General features: G+C 42.0%; 1 protein-coding gene across 1 annotated transcript in view; it reads right to left on the reverse strand.

Moving 5' to 3' along the window:
• Nucleotides 1-26,568, reverse strand: part of pkd1b (polycystic kidney disease 1b) — a 46,340-nt gene that overhangs the window by 11,615 nt on the left and 8,157 nt on the right. The window contains exons 5-27 of the mRNA XM_075457420.1: nucleotides 22,439-22,586; nucleotides 22,093-22,358; nucleotides 21,244-22,002; nucleotides 17,353-17,484; nucleotides 16,985-17,130; nucleotides 16,245-16,372; nucleotides 11,136-14,788; nucleotides 10,071-10,211; nucleotides 9,588-9,870; nucleotides 7,529-7,631; nucleotides 7,310-7,438; nucleotides 7,034-7,184; nucleotides 6,800-6,937; nucleotides 6,482-6,626; nucleotides 5,655-6,383; nucleotides 3,346-3,499; nucleotides 2,997-3,162; nucleotides 2,642-2,834; nucleotides 2,370-2,537; nucleotides 1,772-1,912; nucleotides 636-846; nucleotides 366-489; nucleotides 57-200 (exon numbers count right to left, since the gene is read on the reverse strand). Of these exons, the coding sequence (XP_075313535.1) occupies nucleotides 57-200; nucleotides 366-489; nucleotides 636-846; nucleotides 1,772-1,912; nucleotides 2,370-2,537; nucleotides 2,642-2,834; nucleotides 2,997-3,162; nucleotides 3,346-3,499; nucleotides 5,655-6,383; nucleotides 6,482-6,626; nucleotides 6,800-6,937; nucleotides 7,034-7,184; nucleotides 7,310-7,438; nucleotides 7,529-7,631; nucleotides 9,588-9,870; nucleotides 10,071-10,211; nucleotides 11,136-14,788; nucleotides 16,245-16,372; nucleotides 16,985-17,130; nucleotides 17,353-17,484; nucleotides 21,244-22,002; nucleotides 22,093-22,358; nucleotides 22,439-22,586 (8,352 nt within the window). The remainder of the gene's footprint in view (nucleotides 1-56; nucleotides 201-365; nucleotides 490-635; nucleotides 847-1,771; nucleotides 1,913-2,369; nucleotides 2,538-2,641; nucleotides 2,835-2,996; nucleotides 3,163-3,345; nucleotides 3,500-5,654; nucleotides 6,384-6,481; nucleotides 6,627-6,799; nucleotides 6,938-7,033; nucleotides 7,185-7,309; nucleotides 7,439-7,528; nucleotides 7,632-9,587; nucleotides 9,871-10,070; nucleotides 10,212-11,135; nucleotides 14,789-16,244; nucleotides 16,373-16,984; nucleotides 17,131-17,352; nucleotides 17,485-21,243; nucleotides 22,003-22,092; nucleotides 22,359-22,438; nucleotides 22,587-26,568) is intronic.

The following is a 26,568-nucleotide window of genomic DNA, read 5'->3' on the forward strand; positions in this document are numbered from 1 at the left end:
GAGACATGAGCAGAAGAGCAGAAGTGCATGTGTGTTTGTGGGTGTGTGGCTCTTACAGATGTAGGACTGTCTTGGACTAGTCCAGAGGATTCTGGCAGAGACAGGAAGGAGGGGCCGGAGATGTCTGATTGGCCGAGGTAGACGTCCATCTCCACAGAGTGACAAACCGGAGAGGGAGGAACAGACATGTCTAGAGTAACCTGGGTTACAGCCACACATAAAACACACATCTACTGCCTTAGTAACTCTGAGTGCTATTATTAAAAACTAACACATTCATTTGTCACACTAAGTCACAACAAACAGATTTGGGTCATAAAAATAGCGCAAATTAACAAAATAATTGGAAGAAAATGTCGATTTACCTGACTGTGAGCTCTTCTAAACAAGAAACAGAGGAAACACTGGAGAGGAAAAACCAGTAAGGCAATACCCATCCCCACGGCAACCATCTCCATGTTAACCAGCAGATGAGTTGACACAGGCACGCTTATGTAAAAGAAGAATATATCTCTTTCATCCTGTCATTTGACTAATGACTAATTTACATGGGGACAATCTTAAATTAAGCTTTCTGCATCCAGTGAAGAACATACATATCAATTGTACTGGATTACTCAGGTAGACCGTCTCACCTGTGTCCTTCAATGCCAACAGCTCCATACCACAGAGCACCCAGCGCCAGGTAGAGGTGCAGCAGGAGGGAACAACAGGTAACCCTCTGACCTCTGGTGAAACAGCTGTGAGATGGCAGTTCCCACAGTGACAGCCACAAGTGGCGCTCCACCATCCCAAACATGAGCTGGGAGGTGAGGACCCGTCGAAACTCAGTAAGCTCCTCTGGACCTGTAGAGGACAAATCCAGAGGTGAACGGTGCTGAAAACAATAAGTAAGAACATTCACATCACATCATGTGTTTATTTTGGATACAGGTCGTTTAGGCCATTGGCGTTTAGGCCGCAGCCGTTTAGGCCTGAGCAGCTGAAATCTTTATTACTGTACATTCGTTATTATAAGATATAAGTCAGCTCTACTGGTCTGTCTGGGTAGCCTACATATCTATGGTAAATTATTTAATAACCAACTTTAGTGTGGAAACTTTTTTTTTTATTTAATAAATGGTGATTTATAAATTCATAAAATTGTGGAAATAATCATCCGCATTGCCACATTCATTGGACAATAATGCTGTATAATACAAATTCGGTTAGCTTAACAATGCTAAATCGCGATCATGCTAACGAGAAGAAACGGACATTTTAAAGAGTGCAAATACACACCAGGAGCAAGAAAACACTATCAGAAAGGTAAGTAACATGTACACATTCATTTCACATCAGTATGAACATAACTTACATCGTCAGTGACTGCCGCACCGGTGTAAACATGTCGAGTGGTGAACGTGAAGAAAGGAAGAGAAACTGCACAAACCGTCTTCAAAATAAAACGCCCACTTCAAATAATAACGAATGTACAATAATAAAGATTTCAGCTGCTCAGGTAGCCTGGCCTAAAACGACTCCTATGTTGGCCTAAACGACTGCGGCCTAAACGCCAATGGCCTAAACGACCTGCTCCCGTTTATTTCTTTAGGACTATGTTTTGAGCCACTCCTCACTTCTATACATTTCAATTCCTTTCTTAGAATCAAAATTCCTGTTACTTTATCCAATTCAAATGAAAACGGAAACAGTTTTCACTATAAAGTGAGATGAAACATAGAGATTGAGATGCTTTGTAGCTTAAGTGGACGGCGATTCATAAGCTTACATGAGGCTAGAAATTCCCTCTCCACTGTGCTGTTGCTCTCGTTCTCCACAGAGAGCCAGTCCTCCAGCAGGAAGAAGAACATGTGATCGGTCTGAGAGTCCCATACCACCACATGCTGAACGTACCACGACGGATCCAACCCTGCATTGACATGACTGGGGTTCACCAACATATCTGCAGATGTCTCACACCTGCTTGTAAACTCACAAATAGTGCTTTATACCTGGAAGCACACACAACCCAGTGAAGACATACCATATATCATAAATTACAGTGAAGATTTTCTGATTGTCATGTGGCAATATTAGTCTGGTGTGGATGTTTAAATTTTTTTTAATTTTTGTTTAAAAATGAAAAATGCCTGAAATAATTGTACTTTTTTGCTAACTTTTTTAGTAACTTGATTTGATATCATGTTGATTGTATACATGGGGATTACACTGTATCAACATATACCAATGCAACATCGGTGTGCATCAAGGCTATTCTAGATTTACGAGCAGATAACGGATGCTATTTACCTCATCTTCACATTTCTAATGTTGTGGCTGATCAGTTTAATTCCAATTTTTTTTCGCTTTGGGAGGTTACCAAATACCTGTATTGTCATGCCAGATGCGAATTTTCCAAATCTCTCCCAGGTTGTCATCTGTCTCCACCTGAAACTGGTCCAGGCTACCACGCTGAAAAGCTCCGTCCCTCTGCAGATGGCGAGAGCCGCTCTTGTTCACACCATATAGACTTATGCCAACATGCGCTGTGGTGCCTGACGGGGTTCAAACTGCAGTGTTAGTCATTTGTATAATGCACAGTTAGAGGTTTCACAAAGTCACAGTTTTGAAAATGCAGTAATAAATTGTCATGACTGACCGGCCCCTGGCCTCCAACCAGTCTTCACAAGCACTCTGTAGTGGTACAATCCTGGTCTGCCACAAAGAGGGACCTGGCTCAGTCTCACGCTGTCTAAATGGTCCAGTTTGTGTGAAATGAGTCCCACGAGCAGGTGAAGAAGAACCAGGACAGCACACACAATCCCTGCCACTATGTTGCGCATGGGCCCTGACTGCAGACATAATACATGAAAACAGGAAAAGACAGAAGAGTGTGTTTGTGACTATCCCTCCAATCCCAACCTTGTTTTTAGAAAAGTTGTCTTTTTGAGCATACAGGGTGCCAAAGGAATATATTAACACAGCTACAATTAATAGTGTGTATTCTCACATACCGGCGGCAGCAGAATAATGGCCCCAGGATGAATAAACAAACTGGCCCCAAACATGGTGAGGTGTTGAGTCAGACAGTGTGCTGTGTGTAGTGTAGTGCCCTCCAGTGGCCGAAGACCATCACTGCGCCAACGCCTCTCCTTAACACTGTAGTACTGGCACAGAGAGCTGAACACACACGCCGATACAAGAACGGGCCCACCGTCGGCCAGAGATGAGGTCAGGCTGACAGAGAGCATCTTATCTGTTCCATCCGATCTGTAGTTGGGGAAAATTTTCACATGAAGCACATCTTTATTCATCAAAATGAGCAATCAAGGCAGCAAGTTACAATGAAGGTCTATGACTCACATTGGAGACAGAAAGATAGTTTCCTCTGAGGAGGTAGTCGGAGCAGAGAGAGAGAAAGCCCACTCTCTCAATAGGGGATGCTGGGATGCATTAGTCTCTGGCACAGCAGCGATCACTTCAACCTTGACATGTCCCAGACTCACTGGAGGAGCTCCTAGAAATGCATAATGCATTTTTAAAACTGCTTTTTTACCGTATAATTTATGTATAAACACACAGATGCACAGTAAATAATACTTATGCATATATTGCATGACTCAGTCTTAAGACTTTAGGCATTCTGAACGCTACAACTTCTGACTATTTATTTATGAAAAAGCATTCATACTTGTTGCTAAGTGTGTTATAATGTAGTGTGATAACCTTTTTCGAACTTGATGATAATTTTTTCAAGAGTATTGTTGTCACATTTCTGAAGTAAATGAGTTAATGTGCCAAAGATTAGTGGTTGTAATTCTTAATGATTAATTAATTAATTTAGCTTCTATGTTGAAATGTTCTGGCTTCTGTATATCTGTATAAAAGTATATTTTTACTGTAATAGGCTGCATTAAAGCTAGTAGTTAATAAGGAAATGGGAAACAAGAAAATATACTGCATTCAGGGGTGTATACAAATTCAGCACCCAGAAAGCCCGTTCCTGAATATTCATGTCCCTTCACATACCTATTTCTGTCATTTAAATAAACAACACATGAAAAGCTCGGAAAGGATGGTGGGCAGTGAGGCCTGGGGAGGATAAGGTTAACAACCTGCTGTTGAAGTAACTGTTCAGAGCACTAACAGCTCTCAGTGAGATTTGTGACCAACATTGGCAATTGTTTTTAATTGAAACACTGCTTAATCGATTGTACATTATACTATGACACCTGAAAAAAGACAGAGAATGTTAGCATCTAGCTTATGAAAACAGAAGAGCATTAAGAAGCTAATGAGCCAGATTTTTCCCCTTAAGGGCTCACAGAAACCACAAACAGCCAAAACACATTGGATTTATGAATGGATTTGGATTTATCTATTTTTGCCTGCTTTATGAAAATGTACAAAGGTAACGATGCTTATGTCATGTTTGCAATTTTTGATGCCCTCAAATGCTGTACTGCCAAAGTTGTGAAAGTCACATAGGCTGAGAACTTCAAATATTTTACAGCGAATGGGTTTAAAACATTAACATATAAAGTATATCAAAGCCATTTAAAACAACAATCAATTTTGTTGTATCATCACCATTTGGCATGGTTTTGTAGAGTGTCTTATGTAGAGAGCAGAAGCAGAGTACCATTAGGACACTTTCGAGGCATGTTTCTGGCCTCCTGATGGATTTCATTGCTAACTTTTTGCTACTTGGTTAAAGCCTGGTTGTGAATCGTTGGTGAAAGCAGGTATATGTTGTCACCAGAAACAAAGGGGAGAGCCTTTTTCACACAATCCATTTGAAGGCAGGACTGATTTATCTTTCTTGTTCATTAAGCCCGGTTTCCACTATGCAGTCCGGTACGGGTCGGTTCAGAACGGTTCGCTTATTTCAGTGTTTCCACTACCACGGAAGCGTACCGGTCCCATAGTACCCGTTACCATTTTTGTAACCCTTCTGCTTGGGGTACCTAGCACACAGGACCGGTTCTCATGGGGAGAAGCCTGGAGTGCTGAGGAGGTGCAGGCTCTGCCCTCCGTTGTTGGTGAGGAGGCTGTGCAGCGGGAGCTGATTGCTGCAAAAATGGCAGAAAGTGGTTTCAACCGGACCCTGAGCCATTAAGCTGAAGAAGCTTCGGAGTGATCGACGTAGTGACGCTTCGGCACGCACTCCGCCCACCCCTGAAGGTCCCCTTTGTACAGAACGTCATGAAACGAGGCTCTAGTGTCTGGTATGTGATGGCAGAGGCTGAATTGGGAGTCACAGAGCCAAAGTAACATGTGTTTAAAGGCAAGCTGGAATGGCAGAACATATTGAAACATTTAGACATTTCTCACTCAGCTGATTCTGCTATGCTGATCTGTGCAAGCGCACATTAATGCAACACTGAGCCCCTCTGTTTGGTTGGTGTGAATTACCAAAGGTGGTACTGCAGCAGATTAAAGAAGATGTCTCTTTTGAACTCATAAGGCCTGACCACTGTGAGAAACGGGCGGAGGATAATGGTAATTGTTAATGTTCCCCAACTTCTAGTAGAGTTATGGAGCTGTTTTACTCTGATTGGGTACCTGGCAGGTCACCTGCAAATTATTTAATATTACTGCATTGATCAACAGGTGGTGGTAACTTGTCATAATATCCAGCAAAAACAGGGAAGGAGAACAAGTATTTTTACCTGGAGCCAGGGTGAAGTTGAAAGAGATGTATAAACCTGCATTGACCTCCAGGTCTTCCAGAGCTTTTACTGTGAAGTTCAACTGTCCTTTGGAAGGGAGTGTTACAGTAAGACATGTCCCATTCTCAGCTTCACTTACTCTCCCATTTCCATCTCCGACTCCCTGTGCCATAGGGTACTTGTTGGGCAGGGTGACTCGTATGGCTTGTTCAGGATCTAAATCCTGGATGAGTATGGGCTGACCTTGAGGAGTGGAGAGCTCCATTGCAACCACATTGGTGGATATGGGAGGGTTAGCTGCAGTCATCAAGGGGTTAGAATTCAATGCTCCATCCACATCATACAACACCTGCACCACCTCTGAGCTCTGACTCTTCAAGTGAGCACTTAAAGAGGTAGGGATATGAAACTGACAGTGATGAGAGCTCTTAGATCCTTTAGCTGCCGATGACCCTGAGGTGGCAACCTGGTGTCTATAGGTCTGGTTTGACTGCTGAGTGCATAGGAGGTCAACAGGGTCTCCAAGAAAACCAACAGTCCTGATATAATTGCTGGAAAGCAAAAGTGGTGCTTCGCCATGAACATGCGAATGCATCAGAATGTGCATGAGTGCTCCTGCGTGGCCAAGTGCTGATAAGGCAATTTCTGAAGCTGCCTGCAGATTGTTTGTGTAAGCTGGATTAGAACTGGACCCACTGACCGACTCTGACACAGCAGCCAGGATGCTACCTGGAGAAACAGAGAGCAGCAGCAGGAATTTTAAAATCAGCAGTGACTGATCAACAGTAACTGTTTTATATAAGAGATGGTGGGTGATTGGCCAGCACCTATAACATTGAGGATGTTTCTTCCTGTGTCAACAGCTGACCATTCGGCAGGACTTTTTTGTTGCTCTATCACAAGAATCATTTTCCCAACAACTTCCAGAACTCCCTTCTGACAGCTCTCACGTAGCAGCTCACTAGGATCAGCCTGGAATACAGAGCAAAGATATGATTTCAAGAAAATTAAAAAAAAAAAAACTGACACCACTGTATGGCATCATGATATCCTCTCGCTCTGTTCTGAAGCATTCTATTTGTAATGAAGGTGTAAATAATACAGTTGAGAATCAAGAGGTAAAATAATGGACTGTGCTTTCTTACAACAGAAAGCATTAGTGCTGAGATGAGTTGGTCAACATCCTCCAATGAGGAAAGAGGGAGAGAGATGAGAGCTTGGGTTACATTTTCCCGGATCTCTCTCCTTTCCATGAGATTCTCTGCAGTCTTTCCAAACTCCTCCTGCTGATGGGAATAAAACATGTTGAGCAGGATTGTAAACAAGGTCAAAGGTCACTTCAGTGACAGTCGGTGGAACATGAAAACAAGACACTTTACCTGATTGAGCTTGCTGGTGAGAGCAATGGAATAAGGGATGATCTCCTGAGGGTTGCCATGTTGGACTAAAGCCCACAGTTCTGTCCGGATCTTGTCTTTGAACCACTGACTGGCAACTTCGTCCCTTACAGGATTTTTAACTGTCAGTGTTCTGAGGAATGAAGGAATCAGGACTGTGTGAGAGTAAATTAAAACTGGATGCAGACTTTGAGCCAGTGTTGTGGCTAATGGTGCTTTGTTTGAATCCAGTTCCCTCAAAACTACTTCGAAAATCACCTGTTCAGAGCAATGAACTTTACTCCCATATGGTCTTCTATCAGCAGAGTAACTGTGATGACTGACATGTTGGTTTGATGGCCTGGACTGCCCATTGGGACCAAGCTGCTGAAAGTTGAGCGAGTACCCCTTGAAGAGAAGAAAATGCAAACCTCAATTCTGAGCGTAGTCATGTGCAGGAATGATGCAGTATATTTGTAGAATGAGGGCTCTGTTCACCTGTAGAGAGTGAGCAAAGGACACACAGTGCTAATGGGCTGACATGATGCCACCTGGAAGGTATAAATCAGCTGAGAGGCCCCGCTTTCATTATCCTGCCATCCTGCCAAAGTTTATTAGATGCAGTTAGATATGACACGATATGAATTTAATATACACTCATCATTCGTAACATTATGAACACTGACAAGTGAAGTTAAAAACATTGATTATTACATTACAGTGGCACCTGGCAGTGGTTGGGATATATTACGTAGCAAGTGAGCATTCTGTCCTTGAAGTAGAAGTGTCAAAAGAAAAAAATTGACATACATGAGGGTGACTTTGGAAAAGCTGGCTGATAGCATCTGCACTACTGCAGCTATTGTGGGATGTTCTCACACTGCAGTTGTTAGGACCTACCAAAACTTGTCTTGTAGAAAATGGGTAAATTGGCGACCGAGTTTCGGGCACCAAAGGCTCTTTGAAGGAAGCCGGAGTGAAGGCTGGCCTTTGTTGTCTAATCCAATAAAAGAGCTACGGTAGCAAGAATTGCTAAAAATGTTCATGATGGCTCTGATATAAAGGAGTTAGAACACACAGTGCATCACAGTTAGTTGTGAATGGGTCAGGGTCCAAATGCCGACCCCCATCCACTGCCAAAAGCATCTTTAATGGACAAGTGAGTATTGCAATGGGGAAATGGAAAAAGGTAGCTTGGTTTGATGAATCCCATTTTCATTTACATCATGTGGATGGCCGGGTCCATGTACATTGTTCACTTGGTTGAGATACGGCAAAGGATCTTGGGTTCTATTGAATTCAATCCAATTCAAGCCGATTAGAATCCAATTAATTGTAAATCAATCGTAACCCAATCAAATCCAATTCATTAAATTCCAAATTAGTCTAGTTCATAAATACAGAGCCAATTGAAAGAGAGTTGCTGAGCTAAAGAAACCAACAGATTGAAACAAAACTTCACCTCGATCCAATCCCCCGTCCTGAGCGTGCACGAGGCGACTGTGAAAAGAAAAAATCTCCCCTTTAACAGGAAGAAACCTCAGGTAGTGTGACCATCTGCCTTGACCAGCTGGGTGTAGTGCTACTTGCCAAAGAAGTGGAACGCACCTATTGGAAAGTGCGTACACCGAATATGCATGCAAGGTGCAGACACATGCATGCACAGAGACCAATCATAAGTTTTGCAAGCACTGTGTCTGTTGTGACAAGTATATATATATAATATTGCCCACAAAATTATAAAATGCATTGCAGGAGGCACCCCAACTTGTAATCACAAAAAAGCTGCTTCAAAACTTGAATGCTACCCCTTTCCAGAACTATAAGTCACACATTCACTTTCATAAAAAAAAAAAAAAAACAAGAAAAAAAACTTTGGCCTTAATTTTGCTCCCCCGTGCTTCACTGGGACATGTGTCACTGTCTCCTACTGACCCTCACTTGTTGAACAGACCACAAATATAGCAAAAATGGTTCAGAATTAGCTCTGGTGATGGACAAATCTGTCAATATGCTTATTGGTCATTACCTAGCATTGCCAGCTACTGTCCAGTTCTGTAGTCAGTAGGACAACCCGTCCATGTTGGACAAAAAGAGCGAGGAGCACTGTTTTAGTGCAGATGTATTTATTAAACCATATAATGAGTGGTGATTTTGTTGCCGGGACAAAAAAGTGGCGGAGCAACTAATCTATGGCCGAGATGCACTGTGGGAAGAAGGCAAGTGAAAGTGTTATGCTTTGGACAATGTTCTGCGAGTAAACTTTGGGTCCCGCCATTAGCACAGATATTACTTTGCTGGTTTGAGAAATACAACAAGTTTCAGGTTGTTTTGGCCAGATTTGAATGCGATCAAGCATCCATAGGATGTTCTGAACGATCGAGTAAGGCAAGGTAACCTTGTAACTTACAGTTTGGTGGAAAACTGATTGCATCTGACAACTAGTGCTTGTATAGTTTTTTTTTAAGAGGCCAAATGGACGTATCAATTAAAAAAAACAACCATAAAAATCTTCATGAATACTTTTCAGCACCTTTACTATCATCACAGCGTTTACCTGAACAGTTGTAGGTGACCGTTGTCTCCAGCAGATGTATATCTGCTTCTGGACTGAGGTCACATAGGCCATCCCGCGGTGGACTGTTAGACTGTATTGTCAAACTGGCACTGCCCTGCTGCACACTGCCAGGCTGGAATACATTTAGGGCAAAGGAATAATTCTGGCCTGGCTGCAGGACACCTGAATGCACCACTAAGTTAGGAGAATGTCTTCCTGTAGAGGTGGTGACATCATTGAGGTCAAGGGTCAGGCCACTGTGGTCCTCAGCTGTCCATTTGTACTGTGTGAAGACGCATACATGAATCCCAATAATACTGAATGTCTTACAATGTTCAATCACAAATAATCCTTGAAATAAACTTAAAAATCAACATCAGAGACAGAGGGTGCAAAGAGCAGGGATCAATTTTCTTTCCACTGACACACTGGGATTTTGGAATTTAACAATTTTTTCCTGCATGTTAGGGTCACTGTAATTACCTGAGCCCGGTCATCACAATGTCCACATTGTCCAGCAAGTATAACAGGGCTGTGGTAACTGATGTGTCGAATAGAGGAAATGAGAGAACAGGATACACATTTTACAGCTACAGGAAGTACTGGAGCTGCAGTCACGGTAACCTAAGAATAAATGAGAATAAAATAAATAAATAAATCATATTTTGAAAATCCTCTTTTGGAGTAACAAATCGTTCAGCTAAGCAACTTTCTGATTCTGTGACAACATTCAAAATGCAGATAAAGAAAAAAAAAATGCCATGAAAATCTGTTTATAGTGATAAAGTATGATGGGTAATATTCACCGTTTGATTGACAGAGACGGGTCTCCTCCCTTTCTTGTGCACAGTGAGAGTGAAAATGTAAACTGTGTCGGGTTGCAGCTGATTGCTGACTACAATCATCCTCCTACTGACACTTCCAATGGGCTCCCTTAAATAAGAAGACTCTGTGGAGTTCTGCAAATGCATGTTATACAATGGTGAGACACGTGTGTCACAGTGAACTTAAGTCACACACCCTACTTTTCCTAACTTTGCTGCTTTTAAATTTTACATCACAACTCAAAGAAGTTGGGACACTGTGTGAAATGAAAATGAAAACAGAATTCAAAGATTTGCAGTTCTAATAAACCACTATTTCATTCGCAAGAGAACACTCTGCCCACCTTTCCCTCTGGGAGTGGAATCGTTGCATGTGGTACGGATCACATCTTTCACAATACAGTCCTGCTAAAAACATGGATATTTTCTATCCAATTCAAGTCAGAAGGAATTTGAATCGGTGCTAAGCGTGTAGTCACAGATTGTCAGGCTAATGGTTCGTTAGCCTGTTCGCTACTTTGTTTTTTTTCAACTGTCTGGCTCCTTTGATAGAGACCTGGCACCATAAGCAAATAAAGATCTCTGCCTGTGTGAGGAAATACAGTATTTACATTATACACAGTGTCTCAACTCTTTTAGAATTGGGGTTGTAATTCAAAGGGAAAACAATATTTCAATTTACATGACGTTTACGTGACATGTGCGCTTTCATGTGAAAATTTACCAGTATTGAGCCTGCCCAGTGATACTGCAGTGTATCCTCCACTCCAGGCTCCACATCAGGATCATGAGATTCAGATCCGTCCAGGACAAGATCGCTGACACTGGACCACAGTCTATGTGAGCCTCCCTCGATCACAGCTACTACTGGGGAGTGGACTACAGTAAAGTTGACCCTCTGTTGAACAAGTAGTGGAGTTCCCTGGAATGAAACCGTGAATACCAAGCAATAGCATCCTATACTGAGAGCATGCTTTGGAAGTACAAAAAGAGGTGAGGCTGCATTCCCCCAGCTTTGAACATTGACTTTGTCCCCTTTGGTAAAACATTGCTCCCTGAAGATTTCCCAGAGGTATCGGGTCTTGTAAGCAGAGCAGTTTAGGTCCACACTTGCTTCAAAGAAACTTTGTCTAGATCTGAAGATGGTAGACTGAGTCTGGACCAGTGAGGCTTTTGGGTTTGAACACAGAAGTTCCTCCACATCCACTTGTAGCTGTGCGGACACAAGACTGACATTGTTGAGAGCTTTGACCACAACGCTGTACTTTCCTTGATGGTAATAAGTATGACTGACAATACTTGAGTTTGTCACCAATAATTTAGTGTAATCTCCAAAGTCCCAAACGTACTTGACATCACTCCCTTCATCAACTGCTGCAGACAGCCTGACTGCATGTCCGACAAATATTCTCTGCACATGACAGAAAAGTTTGACATTTTTAACAGGCCACTCAATTGTTGCAGTTTCATTAATTGTTTGAGAGCAGACTCCGTTGCTGGCTTGTACGCTTACAGACAACAAACCACTCTCTGGTGGAGTAAAGGTCACCTCTCGCCCCATTAGCCATGCTGAATGAGACCCTTCCAAGTGAAATTCCCATGTATAATTGACATGAAAGCCTCTTTGAACCTCTGCCTTGAACTGGATTCCTTTAAGAGCCTCTAGCGTAGTTAAACAACAGTTTACGAGTCGCAAGCCTTGGATACTCTCAGTAACTAGAATGTTAGATGACGTCTCGGTATCACTGACTTGGTTCATAGCTTTTAGTGTAACTAGGTGTTTGCCAGCTGGAAGACCTGACATGGTGAGCTGGCCGTCGAAAACGCCCTGACTTTGAATCCATTCGTCATTTTGGAATGTTATAACAAAGCTTGCATTACTTCCTGTGGATATTACTGGTATAAACGTAACTCGTTCCTCAGTGCAGAAAGAAGTCATGCTCATGTTCAGCAAAAGACCTTCAATCGCTTCCTGGACTGTGACACCGTGTGAAACCCCCTGCCAGTTTATCTGATTGGAGACATTCAGATACACCAGATAGATGCCTGCTTGTGGAAATGTGAAGATAAAAGTTGGATTGATAGAGGTGAAAACGGTCTCTTCGGCACTTCTAACTTTCCAGTCCCAGTGTAGATCGTTACCCTTGAGGGCCAACCCTTTAAAAAACAGAGCAGCACTAGCATTGACAAAAAATGGATGTTTCTTTCCATCAATTACAAAGTCCGCCTTTTGGACCTCTTCCTGAACCAAAAACTGTTTGGAGTCAATACTCTGACTTAGGATATTCTGCACTGAAACTCGAACAAAGTTCTGACCCAGGCTTGTGAAAGTGTAGAGAAAAAAGGGCACAAGTGTCAGCAGGGGTGTAACATCACCATTCACATACCAAAGGTACTGTAGGTCTGAGCCTGTATCCACAAACACAGATATGTTCTCTGCTTTTCCCAGGGCCACGGTGTTTGATTGGCTTGCTATGTGCGCACTTGTTACACGTTCTACTGCTACAAAAGAAACATCAGTGGTGGCCTCGCCCAAGATGTTGGAGGCTGTAAGCTGAACTGAAGTCCTGCCAGGAGTTTTAACCATAACATGAAAAAGCTCCCCTTCACCTTTTAATTGTTGGTTTATTCCGCTCTGTGTAGCCAGCCAGTGATAGGTGATGTTGGATCCCTTACTGACTGATGCAATAAGCAGCATTTCCTCATGAGTTGGTATATATTTCTTGTGGAATAGGCTTTGACATTCAATTTGAAGACCCTCTACTCTTTCGAACACCTCAATTAAAATAGCAGCCTCCCTTTTACTGACTAAATTTTGTGCCATCACCCTCACTCGGTACACTCCTGGTTTGGAAAAAGTAAATCTAAACTGATAAGTGCCTTGTTTGCTTGTGCTCACACCTTGTACTTCCCAGTAGTAGTTAAGGGTGCTAATGCCACTGCTTTTCGCTGTGAAAAGAGTTTCCTCTCCTACTGCAGCATAAGGCTGACTGGTATGAAGTGAAAGGTCTGAAACAGGAAGTAAAACATTGACTGTAAGGGTTGCGGAGTCTTGGCTTACAGCATTAAACGCTTTGGCGGTGATTGTGAATTTACCGCTTGAGGTAAAGACATGTGACACATTAAGCTTCTGCTCCATAGGAGACCCATCTCCAAAGTCCCACAGCACCGACACATTGCTGCCAGCGCAACTGGCGACCCAAAATGACGCCGACGCATTGACTATAAGTGTGTCACTTTGACCATCATGTGCAACAGAGAGCTTACTCACTGGGTTTTGAATGGTGATATCAACTTTGGCAGTTTTGTTGCTGACTTTATTACGAGCCATTACAGACACCTCTTCAACGCCGTCATCTCTGAAGACAAAACACCTCTGAGAGTTTTCCGTCATGGCAGCCTGATCAGAGGAGTTAATAAACCACCTGAATTGGTAACCGGTAGCTTGTTTAGGGGAAACTAGCACTGTGATGCATACCTCATCTCTGACCGCCACTACATTCTGTGATGACTGCACCGCAATGTCAGTTATTGGACTTTCAACACAGATGCTTGTACTAAATGATGCAGAACTAACGGAACTAGACACAGTCAGGTTAACATGAAAAATCCCATGGATTGGAAATATGTGCATGGCTGTCGACTGTCCAACTACTACCGTTGAAGATGGATCCTCTTCAAACATCCAGTGGAAAGTCAGCTTGGAAATGTTTCCATTCACCAAAGCGGTAAGTCGTGTCTCTTTTCCACTTGCGATACATTCCACTGGAAGAACTCCCCTGATAATCAAACTGTACACCTCAACTGTGATAGACTGATACGCCTGGCTGACAGAGTTGGAAACAGTTACACCAACGCTATAGTTCCCTGGAAATGTATAGACATGGGAGACTGAACCATCTGTAACATTTTCCTGCAAAGACCCATCACCAAAGTTAAAATACCAAATGAGACTGGTACCAGAGGCAACTTTAGCTCTAAAATCTGTAGGAGATCCAGCTTCATCCGGTCCACTGTATGTAACAACTAAACCAGATATGTTCTCCATGGCTATCACAACAAGCGAGGCAGTTAGCGAAGTAACAGTGTTGCTGGCACATGCCGTGATGTTATAAACTCCTGCAGATCCAAAGCTGTGGCTGACTTTGTGCTGCATGCCTTGGACAGCTTTGGAACCATCATTAAAATCCCAGGTGTAGAGAATGCCAAAAGTGAAGGGCTTGACTGAAGCTTCTAGATGGAGGGTGTCTCTGACAAGGGGTTTCAAAGTTGAAGAGGAAATGACGAGGCTGCTCAACTGAGGGCGGACGTTGACCTTCATAGATACGTCTGTGTTGCCATATTGGTTGGAGACTTGAACATGAAGTGTATAGTCCTCTTGAATGACATGTAGAACACATGAAAAACACATTTTACCCTGAGGTACTGAATAGTAAGTATGAATAACAAACATTCAGCAGAGGTATTCTACTACTATTAGATGTCGCCAATGTATGGAATTTGTAAATCATGAATCTAGTGACTTTTACTGGGATGTTTAGTTTTTTTGAAAGGGGGGTTGTGTGGGGTGCTTATGAGTAGTCAGAGTCTTACTTGCAGTATAAGGGCAACCTCACCAGATCCCATTGGAGCTACATATTGTGGATATTTTCATCACGCCACCTTTATACCAGACGCTTCCACAGAATGGGTCTGTGAAACACGGTCCATACTGCGTGGTGTTTCAACCCAGAGTCATTTGGAATGCACCACAGTTTTGCTCCACCAAAATTCTGACTTGGAGGAAGTGTAAACAACGGTCTGATGCAGAAGGGACATGGTGGAAATATACACAGCATGGCTCTTGCTAAAAACGGCATGAAATGTTTAAGTTTAGAGTGGAATTAGATGGTAATAAATGTCTTTTTCTGGCTTCCCCGATCTGCGTAGCTTTTAGCTTTAGCTAGCCCTTTAGGAAAACTTCTGGTTTTCCAAACAGAGAATACTCTGACCGCTGTCTAGTCCAGGAAAGACCCTGCTTACGCTAAAACATCCCATCAAACAAGAAATATCCCTTAAATTCGCAATGACCTGATGTGGCATATTCATGTCTTTACCCTTGAAGCCTGGAGCAGGGCAAAAGTTGCATCAATATTTTCTATGATATCTATTTTTCAAATATTGATAAACTTGGCTGAAAAGTTGATCATTCACAGCAGAAACACACAGTATTTTTAACCTATCAGATAACTTTATTTAAGATTTCTTATTTCTTCAGAGGCTGAGAAAAGCCTTAATCTTTTTTTAAAAGCCTTTGATTGTAATTGGTTAAATGAAGGAAATTGAAAGGAATTTGAGAATTAGTTTAAAAGATATGTCCAAATCATGGATGGACTATTAAGCAGAAATTTAACCATCCGTTTAGAAATATTAACTGAAAGTTAAATTGACATTTGATAAATTGGCTGTATCTTTAAAGCACCATTAACTCGACAGTAATGGAAATGTTGGGTACTTTAAGCAGCAGAGGCAAGCTGTATGAAGTTAATGCTGTGTTAGAGCTGTGTGTCTTGCCATACAACAACTGAAAGTCCGAAATATGTATTCACCCACAAAACAGCAACTTTCTACTGTTGGAAATCTGGTTGTTGCGAGCGAGAGTAATCTAAAACACTGAGGTTGTGTGATTCAGAACTAACAAAAATACATACACTCAGAAGAGTTGTGGGTTACTACAGAGTCATGTTACATTTTTTTATGCTTTTATCAGTATAATCCACATAGTTTTTGTAAAATGTTCACTCTTTATTTGTTTATTTTGTTCAGTTTTAATAGTTTGTGTGAGCGTGTTTACCTGGGGTGGAATAAGTGTGATTCACTGAGTCCTGGACATACACCTGTCTCTCTAGGAGTCCTTCAATGGTCTGACATGGAGCAGACTGGGTGTGGATGACATCACTACTGCCATCTCCAAAATCCCACCTACATGACAAGAATAGCATTGAAATATACAATAAAGAGAGACACAACTTTGTGAGTGTATTTGAAAGGTTAAAGCAATACAATGTAACTTCTCAAAAAGCCCACTATGGAGCTCCCCCTACAGGCTTGGAGGTAATGTACGGTTACACTGTCGTAAATACAACACCCTTTCGCTTTCACGTTTGTTGACGAACCGGCGAGGAGTCAGAAGGTGCAAGCTATGTCGACCGAGAAGGTAAGAGTAATCAAATGTACCTGGGAGCGTGAGAGGGGTCTATTTGTTTTTGCGGTAGGTGTGCCAGAAAGCAAGTCGAAGTACTTCCGCTCAGCTCCCGGGCCGGTCCAGCAAAGTTACATAGCGCAGTTTTTCCAACTCAGACCCCCGAAGGGCATAGGAGACAGGCCAATCGCAATATTAAAACTCATTCCAGCCGCACAATTTTTTTCAAGCTGTTATTTTAAGGTAGAAATGTTACATAGTATTGCTTTAAGTCTTAGGTGCAAAGTCTATATGCCACCATTTTTTTATCAGAGGATTACTAATGAGTATTTATTAAAAACATGACAAGAAAAATTTATTGACGAGCAACAGACCTTACTTAAGGGCCTTACTTAAAGGTAACAGGAAGAGAGATATCCACATTGACTTTTACGGCGAAGACGTGTGGAGCATCTACAGCTACAACCTCCCAAACAGACATAAACTCTGGCTGACCCTGTGGTGTCATTTCATCTGCGGTCAGCAGAATCTGCTGGCTCTGCGAGCTCACCGGGTTCGATGCTGTCAACTGGGAAAAGGTTAGGAGAGCGTTACCTTTTCAAAGAATTTTGTTTTCTGCACATGAAAAACATCAAATACAGTATAGGGAATCTAAATAAGGTTGCACATTAGCATGCATATGAAACCTTAATATAAAACACATAGTGATAATAAATACTGTCTTTCAGGAATGATACATCATGAAGATAAAGCTGCTTACCCGGAGCTGATACTCAGCAGGTTGCTTGAACATTACACTGTAAGATTCCCCTTCATAGGCAAACTTCTCCAGACTGTCAATCACCCAAGTGAACTTTACTGAAGAACCGCTATCCACTTTGGCTTTGAATAACTATGGTGTAAAACATATGGCACATTCTATTGTAAATAGAATGGACATATCCTATCATATCACTAAAAGGTGCTTTGGTGCTCATAAATTCACATTATTTGACAAACCACCAGTAAACCAGTACTCTATATTTCTGTATAAATATATTAAATCCGATCCTGAGAGTAGATGAAGAGAGCCAAGTTGAACAATTGAGAAAAAAGGTTATACTTAATCATTTACTTATTGAGGAAAATGCTCAATACTGTATCTCATTTCAATTATCATAGAAGTATGTAAACATTTGATTTAGGTCTCTGGTTTGACTACTTTGTTTTTCAGAAAACCCTTTGAATTCCAGTCACTTTTGATCACACTATACATCACTTTTACTTGTCTTGCTCCATTACCCCCTTTTCCTTGAGATTCAGTTCATAGACTGGTATCATTTTTAAATCATTGTTCCATTCATAATGACAGGCTGTCCTGGCGAAGATGGCCCAGATCCAAACCATAATACTACCCTCACCATGTATCTCAGATGGTAAAGAGTGTTTTTTACACAAGGATGCAGGGTTTTTCTTGCTACAAAACCTAATAGTTGTATTTGGGAAAAAAAACTCTATTTTGGTCTTATCCATCCCTAAAATATTAGTCCAGCAGCCTCTTTATCCACCGTCTGGCCTTTGGAGACCATGTGAAGTCTTATGAGGAGGCTTTCTCCAGGACTAAGACTGACAACTTTACCCTGATTACCTCACAGAAAAACTATCCCAGTAAACTATCTTCTCCACCATCAACCGTCTGCTCCACCCTCTTGCTGCCTAACACACTGGGATGGACCCTGACAATGACCTCTGCTCTAAGTTCCTGGATTTTTTCCAGGGTAAGGTGGACACCATGCATGACCCAACAACTCCTGACGCTTGCCCTTTCTCCTTCTCATGTGCCCCACACACTGGACAGACCGCCACTCCTCCTACCTCAATGCTCTCTTTCTTCATTCTCTTAAGTGGATGCTCCATTTATATCTAGGTTGGTCACCAAATCCTCTTCCTGCTCCCAAGACCCCATGCCCACGACACTGGTGAAACTGCTCGACTCAAGATCACCAACGACACTCCTTTTGGCCACAGACTCCGGTTACATCAATATAATCTTCCTCCTGGACCTCTCTGCAGCAGTGTTAATTTTGTCACACATTTTTTAATTTAGTCTTAGTCTTAGTCTTGTGTCAAAGTGCGTTCTTAGTCGTACTCAGTTTTAGTCTTTTCACAAATCATTTTTTATTTAGTCATGATTTAGTCGACTAAAAATCCTCAACATTTTAGTCTAGTTTTAGTCAGGCGTAGGAAATTGTATTTTAGTTTAGTTTTAGTCAAAACATTTAGTCTTTAGTTTTAGTCTTTAGTCGCAATGCAAGTCCAAGTCAATCAAACTGATATCAACCTGTCTAGTTAGGACATTACTTTTTCCAACTTGAAGGCAGAACACCATTAACCTGACTCACGTCATCTGGCTGCGTTCACCAACTACACGGGGGGGCGTTCCCTTTCCTCACACAAGCATCTGAGGAGCCTGGGAGTCATATGTGTTTCGTCCGATTAGAAAATAATGAGAGCCAATCATTAATCGCTGGGTGGGACTTTGGATGAATGGGCGGCGTTATGGCTGCGTTATGGCCGCCCATTCATGCTCCAGAGGGCGGGAGTCAGGTAAGCTCTGAGCTACGTCACGGGTTGAGTCATTGGGAGTGGCTGAAGTGGCGTGTCAGTCAAGATGACGGACAGATTCTTCATCCAATCACAGCCCCAAAATAGAAAAAAATAGCCCCATTTGACATCATGTCGATTGTGGGCTCGTCCCAGATGGTATGCGAATACCAGAGGGCTGTACTTGTTTCACAAAACGCTATACAATAGCTCACAAGTATTAATAATGGTGACAAACAAATCAGGATAAACATACAGTGCTAAATAAATCATGCTGTGTGGATGATTGTTCATATAGACAAGACACAACACCTTTCTTCATTCTCATAACTCGCCATCTCCCTGCCTGTAACTGAGAAGCAATACTGAAGTAATCCTACTGTTTAAATAACATGTAAAACAAAGCGGGGTAAAGTCAATATGAGAGAAGGGAAATGTTTTGCCGAAGTTTTCCTTCATTTACCACTATGTAAAAAAAAACGCCAAACTAACGCAGCATGAGAATCCTATGCTACCTGCATGGGTGTTAGCCTACCATGCTAGCAAACTAACGTGGCGATATTAACCTCAACCACTTTACTCACTCACCCACCAAGTTATTACAAGTGATGCTTTACCGGACAGCGTAATGTGCTGTCGTCAAACCTGACACCATGTTAAAATGTAAGCGAGTCCATCACTGAAATAGCACGACATACCCTAGTTGCTTCAACCGTCTGTTTCCATCACTTGGATGAGCATGTAAGCACTTTCACTCGGTTTACCACATTCTGATATGAACATATTTGAACGTGACGTGTCAAATACACATTTAATCATTTTCAAAAGTTCTGGGGGATCTTCTAAATTATATGGTTGACGAAAACAAGGGATTTTTTTTTGTTTAGTTTTTATTTCTAGCATGGCATGTTCGTCTCGTTATTGTTCGTCAACGAAATGCATCTCATGACAGACTTTTCGTTTGTGTTTTTTAAAACACTGTAGTCTCGTCATCGTCACGTCTTTTGTCATAGGGAAAGGCTCGTCAACGAACATTTTTAGTCTCGTCTCGTTTAACAAAATTAACACTGCTCTGCAGCCTCTCACACAGTTTCCCACTCCATACAGTTTCCCACGCCATAGTCAAACAAGGTGTTTCTCAAGGCTTCATGCTCAACCCCTACTTTTCACAATCTACATGCTCCCCCTGAGTCAGATCATTCGTCAACAAAGCCTCAATTGTCATTGCTATGCTGATGACACTCAGCTGTATCTTAGCACCTCACCATCGACCCAACTCTCCACAGTCTCTGGTCAACTGCATTCAAGACATAAAAACCTGGATGACAATTAACATGCTCAAACTCAACAGCAATAAGAGAGAGCACTTGGTTGTGGCCTCCAAGGCGTTGCTCCAGAAGTTGGGAGACCTCGTGCAACAAGTGGACAGCTGTTCCATCTCACCATCTCATGAAATTCACAATCTAGGGGTCCTCCTGGATTACACCCTCTCTTTTCAGTCACAAATCAAACCCATCACCAAGTCCGCCATTTTTCACCTTAAAAACATTTCCCGACCACCCCTCACTCTCTGACTCTGTGGCAGAGACCTTCATCCACGCTGTCATCACCTCCCGTCTGGACTACTGCAACGGAGCCCTGTTCGGAGTTCCCAGCAAAACCCTGGACAGGCTCCAGTATATGCAAAACTCAGCTGCTAGAGTCTTCACACACACACACCAGGTCCTGGCAGCACATCACCCCCACCCATATCCACCTCTACTGACTCCCAGTCAACTACCACATCCATTACAAACTTCTTCTTCACACCTACATTTTGTTCAAGGTCATGGCTGTAGCCTTTCCCAGATGCTCATTTCTATTAACAAATAAAAGACCAACTATATAATTTTTGTTCTGTTTGTTTAATTTGGTTCTCTTTATCTACCTTTAAGACTGATTCAGGTCACATTCAAGCAGACACATAGAAAATTCTATGTATTCATGATCTGCCACGTTCTAATTTACACTAGCTTGGTAAATAAAAATACAGGGTTAAATAGGTCAAATGATTTATTTCTGCACTTACCTGTGATGTGTGTATGAGAATCCTTAGGCATTTGCGTGGCTCTACACTAAGCCCTGTCACTGGCTCATAGCCATGAACCTCCACACTCACACTCTGAAAGCTATCTGCATCCATCACACTGATGTTGAGTGTCTGAACCCCCGATAATGGCAATACAAGAGTCACGGAGGAAAACCAATCATCATGGGACTGAGTTTTACAGTCAGGTGCAGACTCATCCACCTTTTCAGGGCAAGATTGATGAAAGGGGACGCCAGTCCGTAGCACTGGGGCTGACCATGAGCTCCTGGCTTTTTGCCCAAACAGAGCCTTGACAACAATAACAGTTGGGACATTGATTTGGACATGAATCTGGTTCTTTTCATCTGGAATAGGGTGGATGATATGAAGTCGGAATTTAGGTCTCTGAATGTTACCTGCAGTCTCGGGCCTAATATCTGGAGCTGTGGTTGTCTCTGTGTGAGTATAGTCAAAGATGTCTTCATGTTCAGTTGCCCTGTGAAGCTTGTCAACATATAGGATTCTCAGATCACACACCGCCCCATCCACCCAATTGCTTTCTTGGGGCACTGAAGTGAGACCTCCCTCCCACCAGCCTCCCCACTCTGACCCCCTAAGGGACAGGTAACTTTGGCGCCAAGGAGAGTTTCTTGAGACATCACTATCAAGGCAGTGCAGAAATGTCCCAAAGTCAAGAGTGTGTTGCACAGCCACAATATCATCAGGGTAGACCATAATTGCTCGCTCTGGAAGAAGCACCTATTGCAGAAAAAGAAATGTAATATTTGGAATTATAGCATAAGTTCCACAATAGCTCAACGGGTTTTGGTGGAATGAAAGTCAACTCACACTCAAAGTTTTCAGTTCAGAGCTTGGGTTTATCCTCAGGGGCAAGTCTGCCACCAAGTGGTAGAAGGGAGGAAATGCTGAGTATCTAGGAGGTAGAGTGAAGCTGCGGTCTCTAGCTGTACTGTCATAAGTGCTGCATGGTCTGATGGTGGGCACACAGCCTTCCAGCAGATGGCACCAGTAATAGCCCATGCTGCAGCCCCCTGTGGTGTTGCAGAGTGGTACAGTGGAGCAGCAGCTGTAAGGATTAAGGAGTGAGCTGCAGCCTGACAAGTAAAGAAGGTATTATTACCAACTGCACAGCATCTCGCTTACAGTAACATCAGTGGGAAAAGTTGATCCCTACCTGGAGGTACCAAGTGGTGGGTGGGGCTGCAGTAGGGTCGAAGGATCTGGACACGGGCCAGAGAGGACACGGGGCTGGGGTGCACCACAAGTTCCACTGATACTAACTGACCTGCATGACTGAACCACAAGCCTGGGAATAGCAGCATCTGTGGGGATTATACCAGAATCAAACTGGTTTAATTGAACCATCTTTTCATCGTTTAATCTTTTAACTCATTATCCCAACAATTTATTCATTACTTTGACTAATTTTACCATTGGCTGCATAAATTAAATACAATTATCTCTTTCAGGTGTTTAGCTTTCAAACACTTAGCCAAATTAGCCAGTTTAACACTTCAACATTAAACTTTCACAAGTCCCCAACTATGCATCCATTCTTGTCAACTTACTATTTCAAGCATTCGTCTTTGCAATATAGCTTTTCATCACTGACCAGACATCTTAAGCTAATTATGTTAATTACTTATCCAATATTTTTGGCTAGCTAGCAATTTTGACCATTTATAATTGATTTCAGCTAGGTTCTTTAACCATTTATCTTTTACTTTTAGTACACTATTCTCACCATTTCCCAAATGGAAAAAATGATATCTCTTACTTTGAGCTTTTTACATTGTCTCAATGTATTTTACAAATATCAACTGTTTATTGAATCTGTTTAGCTTTTTCAGTACCCATATCAGCCAACAAGTCATGGAGTTCCTCAGGGTTCTGTGCTTGGACCGATTCTTTTCACTTTATACATGCTTCCATTAGGTAACATTATTAGAGAGCATGGTACAAATTTTCATTTATATGCTGATGATACTCAGCTGTACTTATCTATGAAACCAGATGAAACCAATAGATTGGTCAGACTACAAGTATGTCTTAAACACATAAAGACCTGGATGACTTAGAACTGTCTGCTTCTAAATTCAGACAAAACGGAAGTTGTTATCTTTGGACTGAGCGCTTCAGGGAGAAATTGTCTAGCTATATAGTTACTCTAGATGATATTTCCTTGGCTTCTCGTACTACAGTGAGAAACCTTGGAGTTATTTTTGACCAGGATTTATCATTTGACTCACATATAAAACAGGTTTCTAGGACTGCCTTCTTTCATCTTCGTAATATTGTTAAAATCAGGAACATCTTGTCTCAGAGTGATGCAGAAAAACTAGTCCATGCATTTGTTACTTCAAGATTGGACTACTGTAATTCTTTATTATTGGGCTGTCCCACATATTCTCTGAAAAGCCTTCAGCTGATCCAAAATGCTGCAGCCAGAGTTCTGATGAGAACTAACTGGAGAGATCATATTTCTCCAGTTTTAGCTTCTCTTCATTGGCTCCCTGTTAAATTCAGAATAGAATTTAAGATTCTTCTCCTCACATATAAAGCTCTTAATGACCGAACTCCATCATATCTTAAAGATCTCATTGTTAGATATTTTCCTAACTGAGCAGCTCCCAAACTGCAGGTTTGCTTGTGGTTCCCAGAGTTTCTAAAAGTAGAATGGGAGGCAGAGCCTTTAGTATCAGGCCCCCTCCCCTCTCTCTCCCTCCCTCTGGAATAATCTGCCAGTAAATGTCCGAGAAGACTAGGCTTAAAACTTTCCTTTTTGATAAAGCTTATACAGTGGAAACCGCTTATAGTGGTCACGGATATAGTAATCAACCGCTTATATAGATCAAAAGGCTTAGAACAGAATCATTTCTATACAAATGCTGTTTAAATAATTTGTTTATAGTATTCAAGAAATCCGCTTATAATGTTCATTTTTGGCCATTTTATGAATGTAAACATGTGCAAAAATAATTTTAAAACTACGTGTAGCTATTTTATTTTTTACTCCCTTGATTCCTTTCTGGACGTCTGCTTCTGCCTCGCTAGCTAACGTAACGAGTTGACACCGGGCAGCAAGCACGCAAATCATGGCTGGAAAAAGGAAGTAATTTTCTCTGAATGAAAAACGTAGTGTCCTCGAGGCGTATGACAAATTACCAGCGAAGCTTGGCATTCCTCAGGTTACCTTGTGTAGTCTAATTAAGCAACGAGAGACAGTCATGAATGCTAACGACGGAGAAAGAAAATGATGGCGGACTGCACAGTACTGTAATTAAACTTGCATGATAATAAAATTCAGTAAATGCTGAAGCTATCCGTTTCATTTCATTTTTCTCATTGAAAAACGATACAAATGGCATTTAGATGATATTCTGCATAAAAAAACAAGTGAAATACCTGTACTGTAATACAAATTCAGTTTTAGTAATCAACCGCTTATAGTGTTCAAATTGGCTCTGGACCAATGTGATCGCTAAGCGGTTTCCACTGTAGTTAGGGATCGTTCAGGTGATTCTGAAACATCCCATTGTCAGTATCTGGATTTTTGGTTATATTTTGTACTTAGTAATTGGTGTTTTTATTTAGTACTTTATTTCCTTTATTAGATCAGTCTTTGTTTCACCTTAGTTCTATTTATCAGTATTCAGTTATGTTTTATTTCTCCTTGTGTATTCCCTTCCCGGAAACGGGTTAAAAACGCAAAACCTTTTTGCGGATGCACTATATCGTTTAGATGGTAACGGCGTTTTGGGGGCATGAAAACACAAAAAAAGTGAAACCGCCCTCCAGAGTGGAATTCTTGAAAATGCTCCACTGTCGCGCCACCGTGTAAAGGATGAAAAACGCAAAACTGCGTTTCTCGTCACATAGAAATGACGTGACTGTGGTGTGTTAGGGATCACACACACGAGTAGTATCCGTTTGAGGGTCTTTTATTAAACACTTTCAACTCGGCACACATACATGTTCAACAGGGTTGCCTCTCTATCACTCTAGTCAGTAGTTATGATCTCGCGAGTGTCACTACCTAATCTCGCGATAGGTTACTTTTCTTATAAGAACACTACATCTTCCCTCTTTTTTTTTAATAATGAACTTTCTGGTGGTAGACTTAAACAAAAAATAAATCAGATCTACTTCAATGTAGCTATACTGTCAACATAAGTGTTCTTCCTTTAGATCAGAATGGAAAAAAAAAAAATAAACTTCTGTTTTAAACTAAACTTAAAAGTATTCACCCTTCCCTCTTTTTAAACGACAGAATCATTTTTTTTCCTTTTTTTTTCTTTTAAGCAAAGTTAAAGTTCAGGTAAACATCACATAGTCCTTCTGCCATGCAGGTTGAGCCCTGACACGAGTCGACTTCACAGGAACATCAGGTGCAGCTGTCATGGGCCCTGGACCTATGGAAGGGGAGGAATGGGTGGTTATGGGAATGGTGACAGGGACAGACTCAGCTGGTGTGAGAACTGGGTTTGGAATGGAGGGGGCGCTGAGACTGGCATCGCCACTGAACCTCTTCACATGAGCGGCATTTCTCATTTTGGGTGGGCTGTTGGGTTGTTGAATTATGACTGCATTTCCTTGTTTACTGATGACTTCATATGGCTGTGACTCGAAGTTGGGGTCTAGCTTGTTGGACTTGTGTAGGTTCTTGCAAAGAACGGTGTCTCCTGGTTGTATTTCCTGATCCTTGGCTCCTCTTCTCTGATTAGCAGCAATGTTGCGTTTCAACTTGTGCAAAGCGTCCTTGTCATGAATTTCCTCTGAGGCAGCTGCATGGGGTTCATCACTGTCAGCAGGTCTACCGGTGAAACTGGGCAGTTTGTCGCGGAGATCTCTGTTCATCAACAGCTTTGCCGGGGACACTCCTGTGACTGCATGAGGAGTGGTCCGGTAGTGGAACAGAAAACTTTTCAGTGCAACCTTCCAATCCTTCTTTTCAATCTTGGCTATTTTGACTGATTTCAGAATTGTTCTGTTAAATCTTTCCACTTCTCCGTTTGACTGAGGCCAATATGGTACTCCTTTCAGTTGCATGATGCCATGCGCGGTGAGGTAATCATGGAACTCTCTGGATGCAAACGGTTGTCCGTTGTCGCTTCTCAGATACTTGGGATAGCCATGAATTTGGAACATCATTTCGAGAGCATTGATCACATTGGTTGCATTTGTGACCTTCATGTAGGCAACTTCGGGCCACCTGGAGTAGTAGTCAACTACAGCAAGCAGATAGTTACCTTCAGAGATGCTCAGTAGGTCAACTGCCAGGTAAATCCAGGGCTGGTCTGGCAA

The sequence above is a fragment of the Odontesthes bonariensis genome, chromosome 23 (genome assembly GCF_027942865.1).
Source record: "Odontesthes bonariensis isolate fOdoBon6 chromosome 23, fOdoBon6.hap1, whole genome shotgun sequence".
NCBI lineage: Eukaryota > Metazoa > Chordata > Actinopteri > Atheriniformes > Atherinopsidae > Odontesthes > Odontesthes bonariensis.